General features: G+C 48.7%; 1 protein-coding gene across 1 annotated transcript; it reads right to left on the bottom strand.

Annotated features, from left to right (window-relative positions):
- Positions 1 to 7,216: 7,216 nt before the first annotated feature.
- PRDM8 (PR/SET domain 8) lies at positions 7,217 to 19,005 on the bottom strand. Its single transcript, XM_082236457.1, has 4 exons — positions 18,631 to 19,005; positions 15,282 to 15,502; positions 13,177 to 13,408; positions 7,217 to 11,458 (listed from the first exon to the last, which is right to left on the bottom strand). Exons 2-4 carry the CDS (start codon positions 15,498 to 15,500, stop codon positions 9,954 to 9,956), a joined length of 1,956 nt encoding a protein of 651 aa, XP_082092583.1. The 5' UTR covers positions 15,501 to 15,502; positions 18,631 to 19,005; the 3' UTR covers positions 7,217 to 9,953.
- Positions 19,006 to 19,906: the final 901 nt, after the last annotated feature.

Genomic DNA, 19,906 nt, shown 5'->3' with positions numbered 1-19,906 from the left:
CCTAGCGCTAGATGACCTGCGGGAATTCACGTTTAGCTGTGCAAAGTTAAGAAATCCAACCAAGCGCCTTAGTCGCTGCGCCTGTAAATGAAATATGAGGTCTCTTCCGGAGTTTTCTTTTATATCCAGGATTTAGTTCCTAACCCCTCCTTTTCCTGGAGTCTCCCCTTGTTATTCTCACTGCGCACACACACTTTCAGGACAGCTTAGCTACCCTACTCCGAGGGGAAATAGAAGTCATTGGACAAGCGCCTGTGAATGGTTCGCCCTTAAATAAGACAGACAGGTGCGCACCATGCATTTAAAGCATATCCCCCCCAAAAAACAACAACAACTGGGAACTGTAGTTTGTTAAGCGTGCTGGGAATTGCAGCAATCGCTCAAACGTTGAGCAAGGAAGGCAAACGGGCCTCAGGTACAGCCCAGGAATGAGTTCCAGGTGTAACCTACGGGTGGCAGCTGTTCTGACCCAAAACCAGTTGACACCGGGGGACTTTTCTGAAGTCTTGAAAAATAAAAAGTTGGTTCCCGAAGGCAGCTTCTGCCCCCCCCCTATTTTACCAGGGATGGAGTTTGAAGTTGCTTAGGGAAAAGTAGGAGTCTAAGATGCTGAAACTGCACTTGGAACGGGTGCGGGGGAGGAGAGAGAGAATTAGGAAAATAGCTAATGCAGAGTCAGACCAACGGACCACCCTTCTCAGTCTTGCTCTCACTGGCTGGCAAAGGCTCTCCAGAGATTCGAACCTGAGACCTTTGGCAGTCTTGCAAGGCAGCTGCTCTCCCGCTGAGTTGGCTGCCCGTCCCTTACTTTACGGGGATGAACGCTCCTTGGCCTCCACTGCAGTGGCCACAATCTGGGTGGTGAATGGGCGGCAGCTGATTGACAGGTTCTGGAAGCGGTTGGGGGGGGGTGGGAGGAGGTAGCCCAGGTTCTTTGTGAAAAGTGCCTTTGTGTGGAATTGGGCGTGGTGGCTGCTTTGAATTGTTTCACCTGAATGGAGTGAAAGAAGCGTTTGCGCAAAATAATATTAACGTTGATACTCATTTTTTACCCTAGCTGAGCGCTGGAAGACAAGATCGGCTGATTCTCTGCCCACACACACACACTTTTTTCCAATAAAGCCTGGGCAAGTCATTCATCAAATCAATGAACACATCCGCCTTAAAAATGCTATTCACAATTAACCTCGGAGATGTTTTAGTCCGGCATTCCGCCCCCAAACTCCCATAAGGAAAGCATTTACCTAGGAACACCCTAAGAACGTTTCCCTAGGAACATTTCCCCAGACACCCTTGAGAATCTAACCCCATTGAACTCAAGAGGTTCCGCATGGCGGTGCGCAAAATCGCCTGCAGAAGGCGGTCCCCAGTTCCTGAGCGGTAACTGCCACCTAAAGCGCATTTGCGCAAAAACAAGAGTTTGGGTGGGAGTGAATTGCAATGGGACTAGATGGGAACAACGCCCGCCCGCCCACCCAGTCATGAAAATATACACAGGGAGCGTCCTGAAGCCTCTACTGTTGCGCGGGAACATCTCAACTCCCGTCCATCCTCGGGACTGCTCATTCAGCCTCTGCTCTGGACTTTTCTTAGAAAGGAGGAGCTGGAAACAGGCATCAGCCTCCTGTGGGGAAAAGGTGAAGGAGTATTTGTTTGAGGGATGCGCTGCTGCCTTCTCTGGCGGTTTTATAGACCGTGTGACCTGTAAAAAGGCTGCGATCTTCATAGCTCATGTTTAAGGGACTTGCGAACTGGTCTGTCAAAAAACAAGCATAAATCCAATTCTTATTGTCGAAATGGGTTCAAGTCCCTTAACGTGAGCTGTAGAATACAGTTTCAGCACCGTTTTGATTTCCAAGTGCTCTTTAACAATAAACCCCCAAACACCTTACTTTCACTCCCCTTGTATTTGTGTTCATGTGTTTTTTAGGGCTTTTTACTGCCCTAGGCCGAAATTATTGCTGTCTTGCCTTCTCCTGCGCATATCCTTGGGGGGAGGAGCCTTTTCTTCTCAGTAAAATTTAAGCAGCGAAGCTAACGGGGTGCCCTTCTCCACTGGTTTCTTTCTTTATTTTATTGCATTTATATATCACCTTTTTTTTGTTCAAGGCGGCATACATGGTTCAAACCCCCCCATATAAGCTCCACAATAACCCTGTGAAGTAGATTAGACTAAAAGGTGGTGACTGCCCTCCCCCCCCAGGTCACCCAGCGTACTTCATGGTCCACTAGGGACTTGAACCCTGGTCCTAGTCTGACCCTCTAACCACCGCACTACGCTGGCTTGCTGAACTACAACTCCCATCACCCCTCAGCCAGCTTGGCCAGTGGAGCGGAGGGAGGGAGCTTTAGTCCAGCAACATCTGGAAAGCTACAGGTGCCCCCCCACCTCCGCTTACATCTTCGCTCCATAGAGGTGAATGGGGAAGCTGGCTGCAGTTGGCATTCCCTTCCTCGGGTGCAAACTAGTAATTTTTGGAGGACGGGAACTTCTGTCTGAAGCAGGGAGAGGGATGGGAAATTGGCGGAAGGGGGATAATGCTTTGTGCACCTCCCCTTCCTCCGGGATGTCAAGATTTCACAGCTGCTGCTTCGGTTCTGTAGCCCTAGCCATGACAGGCGCCTGGATTGTGCTAGGCATGCAGAGCCTAATCACGAGAATACAGTATGTTCCTTTCAGAAATGCAGAAATTCCAACGCATTTACGTGAGAAGCAAAGGAAGAAATCCAGAACAAGAGAGAACTTTAAACGTGACCTGTTTTCCATGTGTGTAGTGAGTGTATGCGCGCGCTGGGAATGTTTTTGTGAAGATACTCCCTCACTTGCTCTTTATATGGAGTATTGACTGGTAACTGGAGTTGCCATCAATGCAACTTCTTCCATTAGCTTCAACCGGGTTGGCAAAACGAACAGGGCTCGACGGAGGTGCGTTGTAGACTCGAATCCCGCAGCTGCCGGCCTGAAAAGGCACCGTCGTTGGCAAGCGCCGGCTCGCAGCCTTGCACTGTTGCGATTCATCTCATTCATTCGAAAAGGGAGGGAGGGCAAAGAGCGGCGCGGGACGTTCGAACCCTGCTGCCAAGGTTCCAAATGGAACGTCGCGAACACCCCAAATGGAACCTTCGAACTGAAGGTTCCTGGGCGCTGGAATCCTCTTTGGAGCACGTGCTTCTTCCTCCCCCCCCCCAACTCCAAATAACACTTTCTTTGATGCTAGATGGATGAGGGCCTTCCTCCCGCATCTCCACCTTGTTCCGGTTTGTATTGGGGGAAATAAAGTTCAATAAATGGAGTTGAAGAACCAGATGACTCCAATTCATGCAAAAACAAGTCAGGACTTTAAAAATCGTCCAGGGAATCATTCCACTACTGAGAAGGCGTCCGATCCACACAACGCATAAATCCACAAGCCCTTTAGCCATTTGGATTTTCCCATTAACGTTTTCTAATACTTTGAACTTAAAGTCTAAGGACTCTGAGCTTTCTACCCGCATTGCGCACGTTTCTTCGAGGACTGTCTTAATCACGCTTACTTTTCAGTCGCACTGTACACCGTGGGACAGTTACTTCCAAGTAAACACGAGTAGGATTGAACCGCCTGACTGCAACCCAATGCACATTCCCTTAGAAAGAAAGTCTCATTGCATCCCTTCGTACCTACTCCTGAGTAAATATCCATCCGTGAAACCCTCCGAACTCAACGAGGCTTGCTCCCAAATTGGTGTAAGAACCTAGATCCAGTTACCGGGGACCATGCCCCATTGAGCTCAAGGAGACTAACTTCTAAGTAGAGATTCTGGGATTGCACTGTCAAGCCGCAGAGTTACAACCCAATTCATAAATTACAGAAATTATTGTAATTTATTAAGGGTTGTAACTCCGCGAGGGGTAAACTACAATGACCAGAATTCTCGGTGGAGAAGAGTTTGCTTCGAGTTGTGCTTTAAAGGTATATAGTTTGTATGCAGCCTAAAACCGTCGCCAGAAGGAACCTACCGTTTCCTATTGCTAACTGGACTGATTAATTTTTTTCAGTTTTGCACCAGGATCCACATTCAGTGCAGGATTCTGTGGGTGAAAGCACGAAGCTCAAAGGTACGAGGTTCAGTCCCTGAGCTAGATGAAACAACGGTGTGACTCGGTGTAAGGTTTGCTTTGGTCTCCCACCCCAGTTCTTTTTTTCCTTTTCTTTTGCTTTCATATTACTTCTCTAACTGGCGATGCAGTGCCCATTTACCCATCCCTCAGCCCCGCTGGGATCCAAATAAATACGGGCTTTGCACCTCTTTTTTCCCGCCCTAGCTTGCAGTACCCGTGGCTCATTCCGGGGGCGCAATTTCAGGTGTCGAAGTGACAGTCAAGAATTGATGGCAAAAGTCAAAGCCCCGCTCTTAGATATGTTAAAAATTAGTGTATTTTAAAAGCATACGTTGTGCTTGCTTTTAAAATATACTGTATATACATAAGATTTAGACGTTCATGAAATGGAATCAATGCGCGCAGTCTGGCGTATTGGGTGCCGGAGGTGGGGTGGCGTTTTGACATTTCCTGCCTTGCTTAATAGAACGAATCTGGTTTACAATCTAGCGCTTGGACCTGTGAATCGGGATTAGTATGTGCCGCTTTGGAAGGACGGTATTGATTCCCAACACAAACCGATATGATTTGGGGGTTGACAGTTGATTACACATATACAGCAGACACAAAGACTGAACTCACAATGCCTCTTTGCACCAAGCACACACATATAAACAGTAAATATAATAAACAAATATATAATAAACCTCCTGCTTATTGGGTTTACTGGGAAGCAGGTCCCTCGGAGCTGAATGGAGGCTTGTTCCGAAGTCAGTGTGCTTAGATTCGCAATCGCGGTCTGATGCTTTGCGTGTTTACTGCGAAGTGTTCCATTGAGTTCTATGGAGTTTATTCCCCAGTAAGTAAAAATAGGGTTGCAGCTGTTGGTGCAAATGAGTGGACTTACTTGCGAATAAACAGGCTTAGGCTACACTTCACAGCATTTACACTTCGCATAGGATGAGATAAATGGCTTGGGCACGCGTGTGTAAGGCAACGTCTGAAAACACAAGCAACAATAGGTGATATTCCGTAGCTATGTGGTAACCTCACTGCGGCTATTTCAGATAAAGTCTCCAATACGGTGATATTTAAATTTCAACTAGTTAAGTGTTTCTGAATTTAATAGGATCCCTCCATGCAGGTCTTTATAGCAGAGAATAATGCTATAATTATTAAGCTTACTTTCTTGGACGAAGTGCCACAGGGTTTCAACCGGAGGCAACTGCTTCCTAGTTAAGGTCGTGTGACAAAGATTTCTAAACTCCCAAAATACAACCTTGCTTTGAAGCCAACGGGACTAATTCCAAACATAATGTATTTTTAGATCGGGTTGCCAACCAAATGCCAGAATTGTAGCACTCTAGCCCTCTGAAGCCATGTGTCCCGGCAGCCAGAGCCAAATGCAAGCTGGCTTGGAAAGACTGCAACCTTTTGCAGTCTCTCCTAGGAATAAGTTGCTTACTTCTTAGCATACTATCAGACATCAGGTCCTACAGTGCCCAGCGACAAATCCTACATATATACACACCTAGTAGCAAGTTCCATTGAACTCAGTGGGGCTTACTTTTGGGTAGACACGTACAGGAGCCGTTACTCTCAAGGAAGCATGCATAGGACTTCGGCCACGCAAGGTGATCCTAAGGTACCCCAATGAAATGCCTGACTTCAATAGGTCTCAGCATTCCTAACGCCATTGAATTCAATAGTAGACAGTTAGGATTGCGCTGTTACCCTCTAGTGCCTTAGTATGCAGCAAGGAGCCAAACTAGGGCAATCTAAAAGCTCTAGGCAAAAGTCCCATCGCGGGTGCGTTAAAGTAACAGCAGAAAGCCGAGAGTACCCAGTCACAGACCTCCCTGTCTACCGCGTGGTTTGGACCTTAGTTCCGCTTCTGGTTTTAATCAACAGGAGGTGTTTCCACCACCTAGGAACGCAGCCTGATCCTATGCGTGCTTATTTAAAAGTCCCACTGGGTTGAATGGGATCTGCCTTCCGTGTGGAATTGCAGTCCTAGTCTCTGCATGCTGACCTGGAAGTCAGCGCGCGTACAGTCGCCAATAGCTTGTGCAAGGATGTGCCAAGCGCATCAGCTAGAAACGCGAAGCTAAAGTAATCAAATGCCATACTCTGCAGCAGTTCTGTGGCTTGTCGCTTCGAAGATTGCGCTTTGCATTTGCCTTCAAAGATCCGCTGGGACGCTGATGTTTGGGGAGGAGGAATCCGCAGGGAAGCAGAAATATTGCAAACTCTGACTGGCCCATCGCAACACCCCGGAAATGGGCTTCTCCTTCCACTTTATAGATCAGATTTCCTTCAAGAATTTGGGAAAGAAAGAAAAACTCCACACCGCGATTTCCACTTCTGCCTGACTGTTTGGTATTCTGAACTTGAAGTTATATTTCTTCACAACCTCTGCTTTGCAAAGAAATTGTAGCATTCGACCCTCCCCACTTCCCCCACCTTTTCTTAAAAAGTCCTTCATCACATCCAAGTGCTTTTGAAGAAAATAAAGTCATTTATTGTCAAAGCATCCAACATACCCAGATAAACTATAAAGTTTAATAAATCTTTGTTGTTGTTGTTGTGTTTGTGGTTGTTGTTCAAGAAAAGGAGAGAAAAGAAACACCTAACTAGTTATTCAGACTTCATTTCACTGGCACAAAATTACACTTTGTATTAAAAGGAAATCCCGTATTTACAGAATTGATGACATTCTGCATCAAAGTCCATAACCTTTTTAATGTGGAACATGCACTCTTCCCATTGGAAACATAAAACGAATTCAAGTATGGATTTTATTACTATTATTTTTGCAGAGAGAGAGAGGGAGAGAGAAAGAGAGAGAGAGACTGTCATCAAATAAAGAAGAAAAGCTTTGCATCCTCTTTCAGTATTTTTTTTTAAATTTTGCTTTATATCTAAAATAAAATTTTTACCCTTACATATAGTTATTATTACAGCTAAACCATAAGTGCTTAATAATTTAAGTAGAAACGTATGACAAATGCATCAATATGTTGCAATATATGACATTTTAAAAATGTACTATTAAAAGTTATTTACTTTTTTTGGAAAGTGAAAATGCGTGCATTTGAAACAAAAGGAGGAAAAAAACAAAGAAACCCACCCACCACCTTTTATTTTTTTAATAAAAAAAATTATGCAAGGTAAACATATTATGCACAGGCATAAGATTTTCAACAGTGATTTGGGGTGTTTTGCTTCATTTGTGTTTGGCCTCGGTGCCCAAGAGAAGCAGAAAGGCTCTCTATATGCAGATACAGAGTGACCGTAATAACCCTAAATGCACAAGCAAACCAAGGTGTGTACTCTGAGGCAAGCCCAGTTCATCCAAATGGGACTTTCTTCTGAGTAAGCATGTACAAGATTTCAGGCTTAAATTTGCAAGGGACTCCAATAAAATAGCAGTAATGCAGAGACCATGAAAATGTGCAGAGCAACAGGAGGCAAAAAAAAAAAAAAATATAAGCCAAAAGAAGAAGAAGCTGTGACTGTTCAACTTCTGGTGCTGCTGTGGTGCAATGCTCCAGCTGTTGGAATGGCCATGGGATTACTAATGAGAAAGTGTTTTTATTTAATTTATTATATCCTGCCCTTCCTCCAAGGAGATCAAGGCGACGTCCTGTTCCTCCCCATTTTATTTTATTTCAGATTTAGCAAGAGTGCCCTCCCTTTCTTTTTGAAGTGGAAAAAAACTTCCAAGGTTCTGCAGCTATTCTATCCTTTAAAAAAGGATAAATCAATGAAGGGTTCTTAGGTGATTCTTTGCTTCAGATTTTCTTGGCTGGGTCTGCAACCTGTTCTCGTTTCTACCTGTATTGCATGAAATATCCCATTGTTTCCATCATCCGCTCCTAAACTATTTGTTTAGGAGGACCAGTTGGCACTTTGTTCACCTTCACTCCTATCAGAACAGAAGCAGGCATTTGGGACTCACCACACATAACACCGGTCAATATGGTGATAAAATTCATGCCCAGTTTTGTACTGGAGAAGGTGAGGGCCAATGCATGCCTCAGTTTGGCTTAAAGGTAAAGGAACCCCTGACCGTTAAGTCCAGTCGCGGATGACTCTGGGATTGCGGCGCTCATCTCACTTTACTGGCCAAGGGAGCCGGCGTACAGCTTCCGGGTCATGTGGCCAGCATGACTAAGCCGCGTCTGGTGAACCAGAGCACTGCACAGAAATGCCGTTTACCTTCCCGCTGGAGTGGTACCTATTTATCTACTTGTACTTTGATGTGCTTTCAAACTGCTAGGTTGGCAGGAGCAGGGACTGGGCAACGGGAGCTCACCCCATCGCGGGGATTCGAACCGCCGACCTTCTGATCGGCAAGCCCTAGGCTCTGTGGTTTAGACCACAGTGCCACCCATGTCCTGTCCAGCTTGGCTTACATCTTCCATTACATTTCCATTTCCGTCAGCTCCAAGAGGGGGTTGAGATGCTCATAGTGCTGCCGGTTCTTATCTAAGAATGCCTTCAAAGAACACAGCAGCCACACGGCTCACTCTCAACTCAGGGTTGGGAAACCTTTTTCCTCCTTAAAGCCATATCCTGGCACGGCAGGCTTCCAGCTTTTGGCACACCATATTGCCAGAGTGGGGAGAGGCAAAAGTGTGTGGGACCAGAGGCAATAGTGAGCAGAGCAACAGATACAGCAGCTCACCTTTGTATGCTAAGCTACATCACATCTCTCTCCATGTAAGTGGACAAGAAGCACCATCACCATTCAATGGCATATCCCAGCCAGGCAAAAGTTCTCAAGGAACATTCACAGCAGGGCAAGTGAGGGGTGTGGTTTGCAGAGAAGGGAGTGGCCTCAGTTGCATGGCCTGAGGGCCCGAGAGAGGCCTAGGGGGCTGCATTCAGGCCACAGGCCCAAGGTGTTCCGTCCCTGCTCTAAAACCATTCTACTTTACAGTCACATCCTATGCATGTTTAAGAAGGGCTCCCAGAGTTCAGTGGGACTTCCATAGGATTGCACACATGTAGTCCTAAGTCCCCCTAGGTTTGAAGGTCTCATTCCAAAAATAATTAGATTATTTTAGGGCTCTGGCATGCTTAAGACCCATCCCACAACAGCTTAACTTGGAGTCAAAGCTATTCCAGTGAAAATGGTTTATTGCCTCTGGTTACAACCCAGTCACTCAAAACAGCAATAGTAGTAGCAGTAATGGTGACGACAATAATATCTGAAATCTTGTGAATGCTCCAAAAAACAAATAAATCAGAAAAAGTGGCATGACGTAGGGCTAGGCAAGTTGTGAATGTGAATTCATCAGAAGTTGATGAAGCTATGCCAGAATGAAATGCTTTGTGGAATATTCTGGAGGTATCATGTAAAAAAAAATCAAAGACTCTGCAGTTACTTCCATTTTAAGGGCCTTTTAAAGCCTTCCTTGAAGCTCTGGTGGGAATCAAGGAGGCTACTCCAGAACTATTCTGGGATGCCTGATCCGTAGCCTCCATCACCCTGCTCCTCTCCTTGCTGATGCTGCGATGCTACTTTACATTTTAAGTGCCCGTGAGTGTGTCTCTCACCCCAGGGATGCAGGCCTATAGGTGTGTGTGCACATGGATATGCCGCATTGCGCTCCCCCTCTCTTTGGAAACCTGGACACTACTAATGCAGACCAGCTTGAGACCGGTTTCGCCTTCACAGCATACCCAAAAGAATTCTGGGAAGTTGAACGTTTGTCCGGGAAACTCTCCACCAGAGAGAGAAATTTCCCAGAACCTACAATTCCCAGAATTTCTTGGAGGAGAAGGAAGAGGGGTGGCAGTGGGTTGGGCAGGAGGCCCTGAAAGTTGCGCTGCGCTTGGGGTTTCGGCGCGCAGAGCCAGGTCAGCTTCAGTTGTGCGAAGTCATGTGCCTGGAGAGGTGGTGGCGCTCCCGGAAGGACTCGTTGCATATGGGGCACTTGAGCTTCTCCTCGCGCCGCCTCTTGACCAGCGGCTCGAGCGCGTACTCCTTTTTGTGGTGGGAGCGCATGTGGTAAACCAAGTCGGAGGTCATGCGGAAGGAGGCGTTGCACTTGGCGCACCAGTTCTGCGCCGGCAGGCACAGCGAAGTGAAGGACGGCGGCAGCAGCGTGAGGGCCGAGGGCAGCTGCAGCTGGAGGGGACCCGCTGCCGCCGCTGCCGCCGCCACGGCCGCCGCCGAGCTCTTGGGCCAAAAGGTGGTGGCGTAGAGGAAGGGGCTTTGCTTGGGCAGCCCGCCCCCTCCCGCGGTGCCCCCAACTCCTCCTGCTCCTCCAGCCCCGGCTGCCCCTCCTGCTCCGCCTACTCCGCCGCCGCCGTTCAGTTCCCCGGGCGCGCCCTGCAGCTTGACCGCCAGCGGGTCCGGCGCGTAAAGGCGCGCGCCTCCTTCCGCGCCCGCGTGACAGCCGGCTTCCACCAGCGCGCTCAGCTTCTGGCCCAGCACCAGCTGCGTAACGTGGGCCGACGAAGAGGCCGACGAAGTGGAGAAAGTGGATCTCGCGGGCTGCGAGAAGGCGCTCTTCCTCTCCTCGGGGCTGCCCACGCTGGAAGGCTGCGAGGAGGGCACTGTAGAGAAGGCGCTGCCTCCGGAGCGCGCGCCCAGCAGGTGCCCGGGCGCCTTGTCCGCCGCGCCGCCCGCTTGCGCGCTGCCCGGGGAGCCTCGCTCTTTCTCCTCGTCGCCTGCTTCCAGCCCTCGGGAGGCCTTCTTCACTTCCACGAAGGCGCTCCGCTTGGCTTCTCCAGTCTCCGGGCTGGGCGGGCCGAACAGACGGCTGCTCTCCTCCAGGCCGAAATAGCTCCCCGCCGGCCGGTATTGCTGCTGCGGGGTGCACACGAGCTCCTCCTTCGGCGAAGAAGGCACCGGCCTCTCCAAGCGCCCCCTAGCCGCTGCCGCCGCCGCCGCTCCTCTCTCCTCCGCCAGCTGCTCCCCGGCCGGGTATTTCCTCTTGGCTCTGCTGCCGTGGCTCTGGCTGGCGTCCGGGCTGCCCTCCAGCTGCTCCCGGCTGCTGGGGGAGCTGCTGTTGTGCCGCGAGTTCTCCAGCTCGCGCGCCAAGTTGTGGAAGTCCGTGGAAGGCTTGGTCACGCCCGCGTTGCCGTTGCTGTCCTGAGCGCCGTGGTAGTGGTGGCGATGGTGCTGGGGCGGCGGGTGCTGAGGCGTGGCGCCCCCGGTGGGCTTGCCGTGGAACTTGGTGGCTCCCGGCCCCAAGGCGCCGCCCTCCTGCTCCTTGGTGTTGCTGTCCTTGGTGCTGGAGTCGTCGGCCGGGCTGCTGTCTGCGCCGTGCAGTCGCTTGGGGCAGCGAAAGCGCAGGTGCGCCACATACGGAAACTCGAACTGGAAGCGCTGGCTGCACTCGATGCAAGTATAAGGGGGCGACTCTGGAGCGACGGAGAAAGCAACACAGACGTACAGGAAAATAGTCCGTTAGTCATCTGCTCCAGCAAGGCCACTCGCCAAATAGTCCCTTGCAGGGAGATAGCGCGCAACGCTCACTTTCACCTAAGGGCGACCCCACCAAGCGACTGATCTAAAACCTCCGTTTAGGATCCATACACCTTTAGGATCCTCCTAGAATTATAACCTCTCAGAGATAGCAGTGCCTCGCAGGAAACCTTTTGCATCCACAGAAAACCTAGCATCTGTGGAAACAGACTCAGAGGGTCTTCTGAGTTATGTTTAAGACTCTACAACATTTGCCATGATAATCTCTTGCGAAGGATTTTATAGACCTTGAAGTCTACAAAATGCCCATGGTCAATTGTTCAACTAAAAAAAATAAAAATCATTGGCTATAACACAGCTACTTCCATATGTGAAAATGCAAGCTACCTTGAACTTCAAGGAGCTCAGAGCCTGTTTTACTCTCACAAAGCCCCACCCTGCAAGGTGGACACTATTTTCTATTGCCAAGCCAACTGCTGTGTCGCACTGAATTAAGGCAATTTAGGAGGCCAACCAGTCTTTAGGAGTTGTTTTTAAGAACAGTGCAAGGACTAGATAGAACCTCTTTTAAGTTCTACATTGCCAAAACCCCAACAGCCTGGTTTATTACTTATCTCAATCCATCAAGAGATCAGTGTCCATCTGATGGACAAGTGTCCATCTGAGTAGGAATGTAGATTGAATGAGTTCGTGAAATGGTGAGCATTCCTATTTGAGGCATCAGTTCCACCCAACAAACAGGAATAGACCTGGACTATTATTACTATTAATTAATAGAGAGATGGCTTCATCCTTTTGACCTACATTTTTTGCAGGAATTTCCGAGGTCTGCAGATGTTTTCGTATTTATACAGGACATGCTCAAAATCAAATACTTCAAGCCACAGGGCTTCCAACACAACCCATCTGTGTTAAGGGATCCTGAGTCGGCTTCCTTAGGGAAGGAGGTATGTACTGTCTTGCAGGACACATTAAGGCTTGCCTGCTCCAGCATTGCAAGATTTCCAGCAACATGCAGGCAGCTAGTCCTTCACCAGGATTAACTTTTTCCCCTGACTGACTGTTGTTAATCCAGCAGTATCAAGTCACAGTGGCACATGAAAGAATATTGAAGCCACTGTCTACTCAGTTCCACTGTGGGACTTCCTCTCAGACAGTGTGTTTGGAATGTCCAACCAACAGGAAGGCCCTGTCCTGAGGAGCTTACAAACTGCATTTCCAAGGAGACAGGGAAGGAGAGGCCAGTGTAACTATAATGAACAGCAGAAGGGAAAGAAACATCAGGTTTCCCTTTCTCTCTTCAGAGTGTTGTGGATAATATTGCTAAAACCTTTCAGCACCCAAAGTTTTAGGAAGCTTTGGGGGGGGGGGTTGCCCCCCTCCCTAGTTCCCTTTATCCTTTTTAATGCTGTGGGAATTTAAGGGTATTAACAGTCTTCCAGCTAATCTGGTGTTTCCAAATGGTGCAAAGTTGGACGCGATAGAGTGCAAGGAACTAATCTTTATTTGCCCCTGCTAAGTTGGCTCGGCCTCATTTTGTGGCTGGCTTTGGGGTTTCTCCCTGTCCTCTGTTCTAGGCAAACCTAGAACCATTAACCCCCGTCCCTCGTTCCCCGTCCCCCGACAGACCCCACAGGAACAAGCCTTGACCTACCATTCATTTTGCTGTGCGTCCTGGCGGTGCTCAGCAGCAGTAACTCCGTCAGCTCCTTCCCGTACCAAACCAATAATTCCTCGTCTTTGGCAATCCGCCGGAGGGAGCGGTAAAACAATTGTCCATTTTTTATGTAGGCTTCGAGGTTTTGCTCCTCTTTGTCTCTGGCAGACTGGACCAGCCGCAGCCACATTAAGCCTTCCGAGGAGCCGTTGGCTGCCGAGGTGTCTACCTGGAAGGGAGGAACGGCGACGCGATTAAAACAGCACACTCTCCGCCCACCAGCCTCCTCAAATCCAGACGCGGAGGTGTCCCTCCCCCCATGAAGAAAGCGCTTGGATCGGTAGCCCCAGCTTTCCCAGAGTGATGGACTTAAAAACCAAAAGGTCCAATCCTGCCGCCTTTCAACGAACGGGAGTTCTGCTTCGGCCCAAACCTGCGCACGACCCTCTCAGTTTAAATCTTAGGCTGCAATCCTGAGCACACTGGCGACGTCCCTATACATAAAAAACTCAGGCAAACTACGTGACGTCTAGGCACGGGGAAAAAAGTAATGTGACAACTTTGGTTCATTATTAGACCTATTTCGTGGGCTCAGGAGGCGGATGTGCCCTGAGATCGGTTGAGGTGGGGTGGTGGTGAATAAATCGAGCTAATCAGATGAAAATGATACTGCATTTAACTGCATTTCGCAGGCGAAAGCAAAGCCCTCTCTGCGCTCGTAAACGCGCTGCGGTGAAGCCCCCCCCCCCCAGCCTGAAAGACAGGTTTTCAGAAGGATCGCTTTCAAACCACCTCGACTCATTAACAAGTATATTGATTTAAAACGGGGCGGCTCCCCTCAACGCCTGCTAAATCATCATTGGCATAGCAGTGCAGATGCGGATGCGAATCAGTTCCTCCTAGTCTAGACTCTTTTAAAAAAAAACCCCAAAAGTTGTTGAATGAGCTTAAGTCTGGGCATTAAGGGTAAAGCGATGATGAGGAGAAACGCGCACTGTATTCAGCCCAATTACCAAGCACAGCTCGGACATTTGTCCAGTTCACACGCATACGCACACCCTAAACAGATCACCCAGAAATCGTCCCTGAAATGAATGGGAACTCTCTATAATCACGAAGTCAATACCATTTGCATTTCTGGTCTCCATTTATTTCTGCATGAAGCGCACTAAGAAGGAACCCCCCCGTCTAAGGTCGCAGCCTAAAATAGGCTTGAATGAAATCCAGACACTTTGGATTAATTTAGAGGCTGGATGCGACTGGTCTTCACCTAATTTTCCCGATGAATTGGGTGCGCGCATGAAGGAGCAGCTGACAAGGAGACCAAAGTCCCTCGGGATTTAATAATCCTACGGATCCTTTCCTTTGAACTATTCCATGTCAGGTGGCGCACGGAGCAAACGCCAGCAGGATTCGACCCTGTCTTTCCCCTCTTTCCCCTCCCTTATTCTCCCCACCCCACCCCCCTCGGAAGAGCTGAAAGGTGTTTTGGGTGGGAAGGAAACGTCCTGTTTAAACAGGTGAAATGTTCACTCCGAATCCTCCATTCCTTACAATATTTCAAATTCACACCCGGACATTTGCTAAAATGATTTAATATTATTATTATATATATTTTTAAAAAATCGCTTCTGTGTCCCTAAGCGGGGGAAAAGCATACAGTTCTCGATCCGCAGCCCAATGAAGACACAACCCTTGGATTAAGTTGATTGGCAGCCTGGATCCTAAAGATTTTATTCGAAGCAAAGCCTATCGGTTTGGCTTCGCATCAGTTTTAAGCCACCTTGACCCCGGTGTCCTTAAGCACAGTAGCTCAGAAGTAACTCGTTCGTTTCAATTAAACTTCCACATAAGAAATGTAGGATTGGGATGTTCAGAATAAACCCCACCTCCCTTAGATGCAATTTGATTTACTTCCGAATTAATGTGCATTAGGATTATAAAAGGATGCTGATTCGCGATCCTATTAATTCCCCTGACTTGGAGATAATGTTCAGGACCGGAGGACTAGCTGCTGCCTTAAAGCCAAGGTTAGCGGGCTGGTGGATCTCGGTGCTTTTCGCGTCGGCAAGAGAGCAATCCTCCCCTCACCACCCCCTTACCCTGAATATATAGGGCACGGTCCTCTTGTCGGTGGACTTGAGCGCGACGAAAGCGATGCTGTCGTAGAGCGAGGTATGGCTGAGCACGCAAGGGCCGAAGATGGCGTTTTCCGGGATGTCACAAGTGGTGTAAACGCTGGTGAAAATGTCCGTCAGACACTGCTGGACCGCTTTGGCGTCTCCATCCCATATCCCTCTGTGCATCCCGCTGTCCTCCATCACTGGAAACGGGGGGATAGGAAGGAAGGGAGGAAAGAAGGAAGGATAAAGAGCTCAGTCAACTGGTAGGGGCGCCCTCGGTGGCTCCGAGGGACATTCCCGAAGGATGGTACTATCTGGAAGGAAGTCTGTCCTAATATGTCCAAGAGACAAAAGATCTAGACGCGCATACACAATAACACTCTCGTTTGGAAGGAAGGCGCAGTTAGGAACTTCATATTGAATTGCATCGTATGAACAACAACAACAACAACACGTAATTCACCCAGATATGTCTTCTGAAGTCCCATGTATTTCATTTAATCGTATGCTTAAACCTGCGATCCTGTGCAAGCTTACTCGGAAGGAAGCCTCGCTGGACAGAATAAGATTTACTTTTTCCTAGTAATGGGTGATGCAACTGGCCTTCTCTCACTCCAATCAGCAGGACTTAAAAGAGCATAACTTTGACCGGATAAACAATGTCAAAGCAGCAGCATTAATAACAATAATCCCAAAGATAACTTATTTGAAGCCCTATACTAAACTCTGACACTTGAAAGTAACGTTCCCGTCTTTCAAAAGAAGCGTCGGCTGAAAGGTGAAGTAAAACAGGGTCGGTATATCACTTCACGCGAAGGAAATGGTTAGGTGATGCAAAGTAAAGAAGGAAAGGGGAAAACCAAAACGCGAGGGATCCTAGCGACTGAATGGAGATGTCTTATCGAGACAGAATGAAGCACAGGCAAAGACAGACAAGACAGATGGAAGCGCAGGCTCGCTATCTAACGCAGCTCTTTCAGCCCTGTGTTATGTAGATAAAATCCACACCCGGCCTTTTGCCACTAAAAGTCAGCGGCAAAACTCCCCGGACGCTTCTCAGCTCCCTTCCTTTTGATTCAGCACGCATTTCTTGGAACTTCGCAGCAGGAGGGCCTCGTCCCCGCGTCCACCCCCCCCTCCGCCCGCCTCGAAAGCTCGCGTCCCAGAATAGTGCAGAGGTCCGTTTGGGCCTCCTTCGCCCTAGCAGCCCCTGGGAAGGTCCGGGCTCCCTTTCCCCGCCCCGCGCGAGGCTGGTGACGGGCCGGCGTGGCAAATGGATTTGGAGTGCCTTGTCAGTGTCGCTGATTTGATGTCAGCTAACCTTTCGCCGGAGTCTACAAGAGGGAACGTATGTCTGCTCATTACCATAATCCCGCACTTTCCCTCGGAGACTTTAATTAAAAGCAGCGAGCAGAGGTAATTATTTCTTACCTCGGCACGCTTATTTATGGGAGGCGGGCGAATCCCAGCTCCCTTGTCGTACACGGGGACGCGTCCAAGCCCGACGCCAGCCGGGCTTGGGAACTGGTAAGCGGGGACGCATTTGTGGCCAATGCGAATAGCAACGACAACCGCTTCCAATTTAACCTTAAAAATAAAATAAGTTTCTTGTCTTTTTTTAAGAAAAAGATATTGGATAGAAAATGAATAATGTAGGGCTGTCCCCAAATCTGCCCGGGGTTAAAAGGAAACTTGGATAGTAGGAAATAGATCCGTTTTAAAGAAGCGGTTCCAGGGAGCGCTACACTGGAAGCTCTCCTGCGCGAGGCCCGCGGCGGCAAGGACTGAGAGGTGGCGTTCACTTCGGTGGGGCGTGCGCAGGAGACTACCCCCTCCCCCGGATCGTGGCCACCAGGCGGAGAATGGGGTCGCCCCATTCACAGGGGGCCTATGTGCATTATTAGGAAGGCGAGCGGGGATGGCCCTGTGCTTAAAAGAAAACTCCCCCCTTCCACACAACTCGGACTGCACGCGAAACCTTTAATTTACTTTTTTATTTTACAGGGATCAAGTCTTTGATTCTTCCCTTCATGACCAGTGTAACAAAGGCACTGTTCTCCCGACTGCTTTGCAAACTGGCTCGGAGTGGCGGAGGAAGCAGGAAACAGCAGATTCCCCATAATTTACCGAAAATGGGTGATTGCATAACAATATCATTATGGTGGCTTGCTTGTTGCCCTCTCGTTATTTGTGATCAAACAGGCAAATCAACTGGATTTTTAATTAATTAATTAATTAATAATAATAATATACTCCATCCTTTCTGGGCTCCAATGTAACTGTTACTAACCGCTCCTCCACCCCACATTTACAGTCTTCCGAAGGCGATGGGGTGTGGGGGGAAGTTTCCCTCGGCTGGTGCCAAGTTCATCCATTAATTACCCGGCTGAAAGGTCATAGTTTCTGGGTGGCTTCCTCCCACCCCGCCCCAGTTTAAAACCAAAAATCAAGCACTGAGAGAAGAAAAACAAATCCATCTGCGGAATAGACTTGTGTATTTATTTTTGCCTGCTTTTCATTTAGCTGAGATAATCTGCACCCCCTCACGCCAGTATGTGTGTATGTGTGTGTGAATAATTATATGTATCCTACACACACACGCACGCACACGCACACGCTTCCCTTTTTTCTACAGGATCCCTTTTTAAATAATTGTGCTGGAGGTCGTCGCGTTACAACGCGCAGCAGCGGGGACACGGTCATTAAAATGCAATTCGGTCTAACAATACGAGAGAGCCATCCTGGAGGGGAAAAGAAGCCGGTGGACGCAACTCAAGGAAAGAAAGAAAGAAAGAAAGAAAGAAAGAAAGAAAGAAAGAAAGAAAGAAAGAAAGAAACTGGAATCAACCCATTCTGTCTCTCTGAAATCTACGAACTCACAACCTCAAAAAGGACCGTATCTGCAGCCACCAAATTCATCCCCTCTGTTTCTGCCTCTCTCTGCGCTCCGATCTTTCTTTCTTTTTTGGGTGGGTTGCAGGGGGAAAGGAAGGGATGTTTGCTAAAACAAAACAAAAAAAGGACACACGCAACCGCGACTTCTAGCCACTGCCCGCCTGCCTTGTCCACCAAAATAATAACCCAAACACATCCTATAACTCTACCCTTTGTATTGATCCGCCTGCGTGGCATCTTCCTTTCATCCACCACCTTTCCCCCCCTTTTGGTGCCATGAAATAAAACCGAAAGGAGGAAGGGGAAGAGAGAGAAGGGGTGGGTTTTTTTTTTTTTTGTCGGCGGACGGACGGTCGGGAAAGAGAGGGAAGAAATAACCCCAAAACAATTTTTCCCCCCCGCGCTGTAATAGGACGCATGCATCTTTACTTACCAGGAATAAGGTCAGGATTATAATCCTAAAGACAGAAGGGGGAAGGGGATTGAAAAGCAAAAGCGAAAAAACAAAACCAAAAATTGATAATCCCCAGCACAAAGTGGCAAAAAAAGAGGAAAAAATGACGAGTTGAGAGATCCCCTTGTTCTTTTTTTTTTTTTTTGGAGAAGTGGGGTGAGGGGGAAAGGGAGAAGCACCCAGATCTATTGTATCAGTGTATATTTTCCATGGCAGTGGGGAAGAAGATGCTGGGAGCGCTCCGTGTCTCTGGTGGGCTTGGTGCAAAAAAAAAAAAAAAAAAAGAGCTCGGAGGAGAAGGAGGAGGAAGGGAGAGGGAGGCAGGCAGAGAGACTTGTGCAGATGGACCCGATGCAGTGACTGACTGGCACCCAGACACACCGTTTTTGTTTGCTGCACATAATCTGCCCAATGACGCGTGACAGCCCCACCTCCCTTCCCTTTTAACTCTTTCCTGGGCTCCGCCAGCGGCTGCTCCTCTCGCCGCCAGCCTCGCCTGCTTTCTTCTCTCTCTCTCTCTCTCCCCCCCCCCCACTCGCTTACTCACTCCGAGCACATTTTGGAGAGGTCTTCCCCCTCTCTCTTCAGCCCTCGCCCTCCGCTCGCCTCCGCGCTTTGGCTCCCTCGCTCAGAGCCCCACACCTCAAAAGCAGGTCCTGCGGAGCCCTGTTTGTAGGGTGTGCGTAAAAATAAGCGCGCCAAAGGAAAAGGAGGGGGAGAGGGCGCGATCCCAGGCAGAGAGGAACCCCATTGAGGACAATGGGAGAGAAATGAATGAGGTCACTGGAGGTGCGTAAACCGCTCCGTTGGAATTGGGGGGATCTAAGAGGAGGCTGACTTTGGCCAGGATCACGCGGGAGTCCCTTCCATGTAAATGAATAGGAGTCACCCAAGAGCTCTGTCCTTCCCTGCTCTTGGGAAACTCCGGGTTCATTTCTGTGGACTTCTGAGGACTCCTTGCTGGTAGAAATGGCCTATTGCAACCATTCATTTCTCCATAGGTGTTCAGTGAAAATTCTTTTGATTTTTTTAATGCCCTTCTCTCTTAAAACTCCCTGTAAACATTTGCGCAGGAGACTTTCTCGGTGGAATCTGCCTTTCGCGCTGCACAGCCTCATTCTCAAATCCGCTTGATCCCAAGTAAGTTCGAGGAGGCGGCTCACCCTCGAACTTACGGGATTGCAGCGTTATTGCGATTTCCAAGGGAAAGGGAAGCGAAGCAAGGAGCAGAGGCTTTGCTCTTGATTTGCATTAA

This window comes from Podarcis vaucheri (assembly GCF_965113315.1).
Source record: "Podarcis vaucheri genome assembly, chromosome: 9".
Classification (NCBI taxonomy): Eukaryota; Metazoa; Chordata; class Lepidosauria; order Squamata; family Lacertidae; genus Podarcis; species Podarcis vaucheri.
The sequence above is the reverse complement of the archived record's forward strand: the minus strand, read 5'-3'. Positions and strand labels throughout refer to the sequence as shown.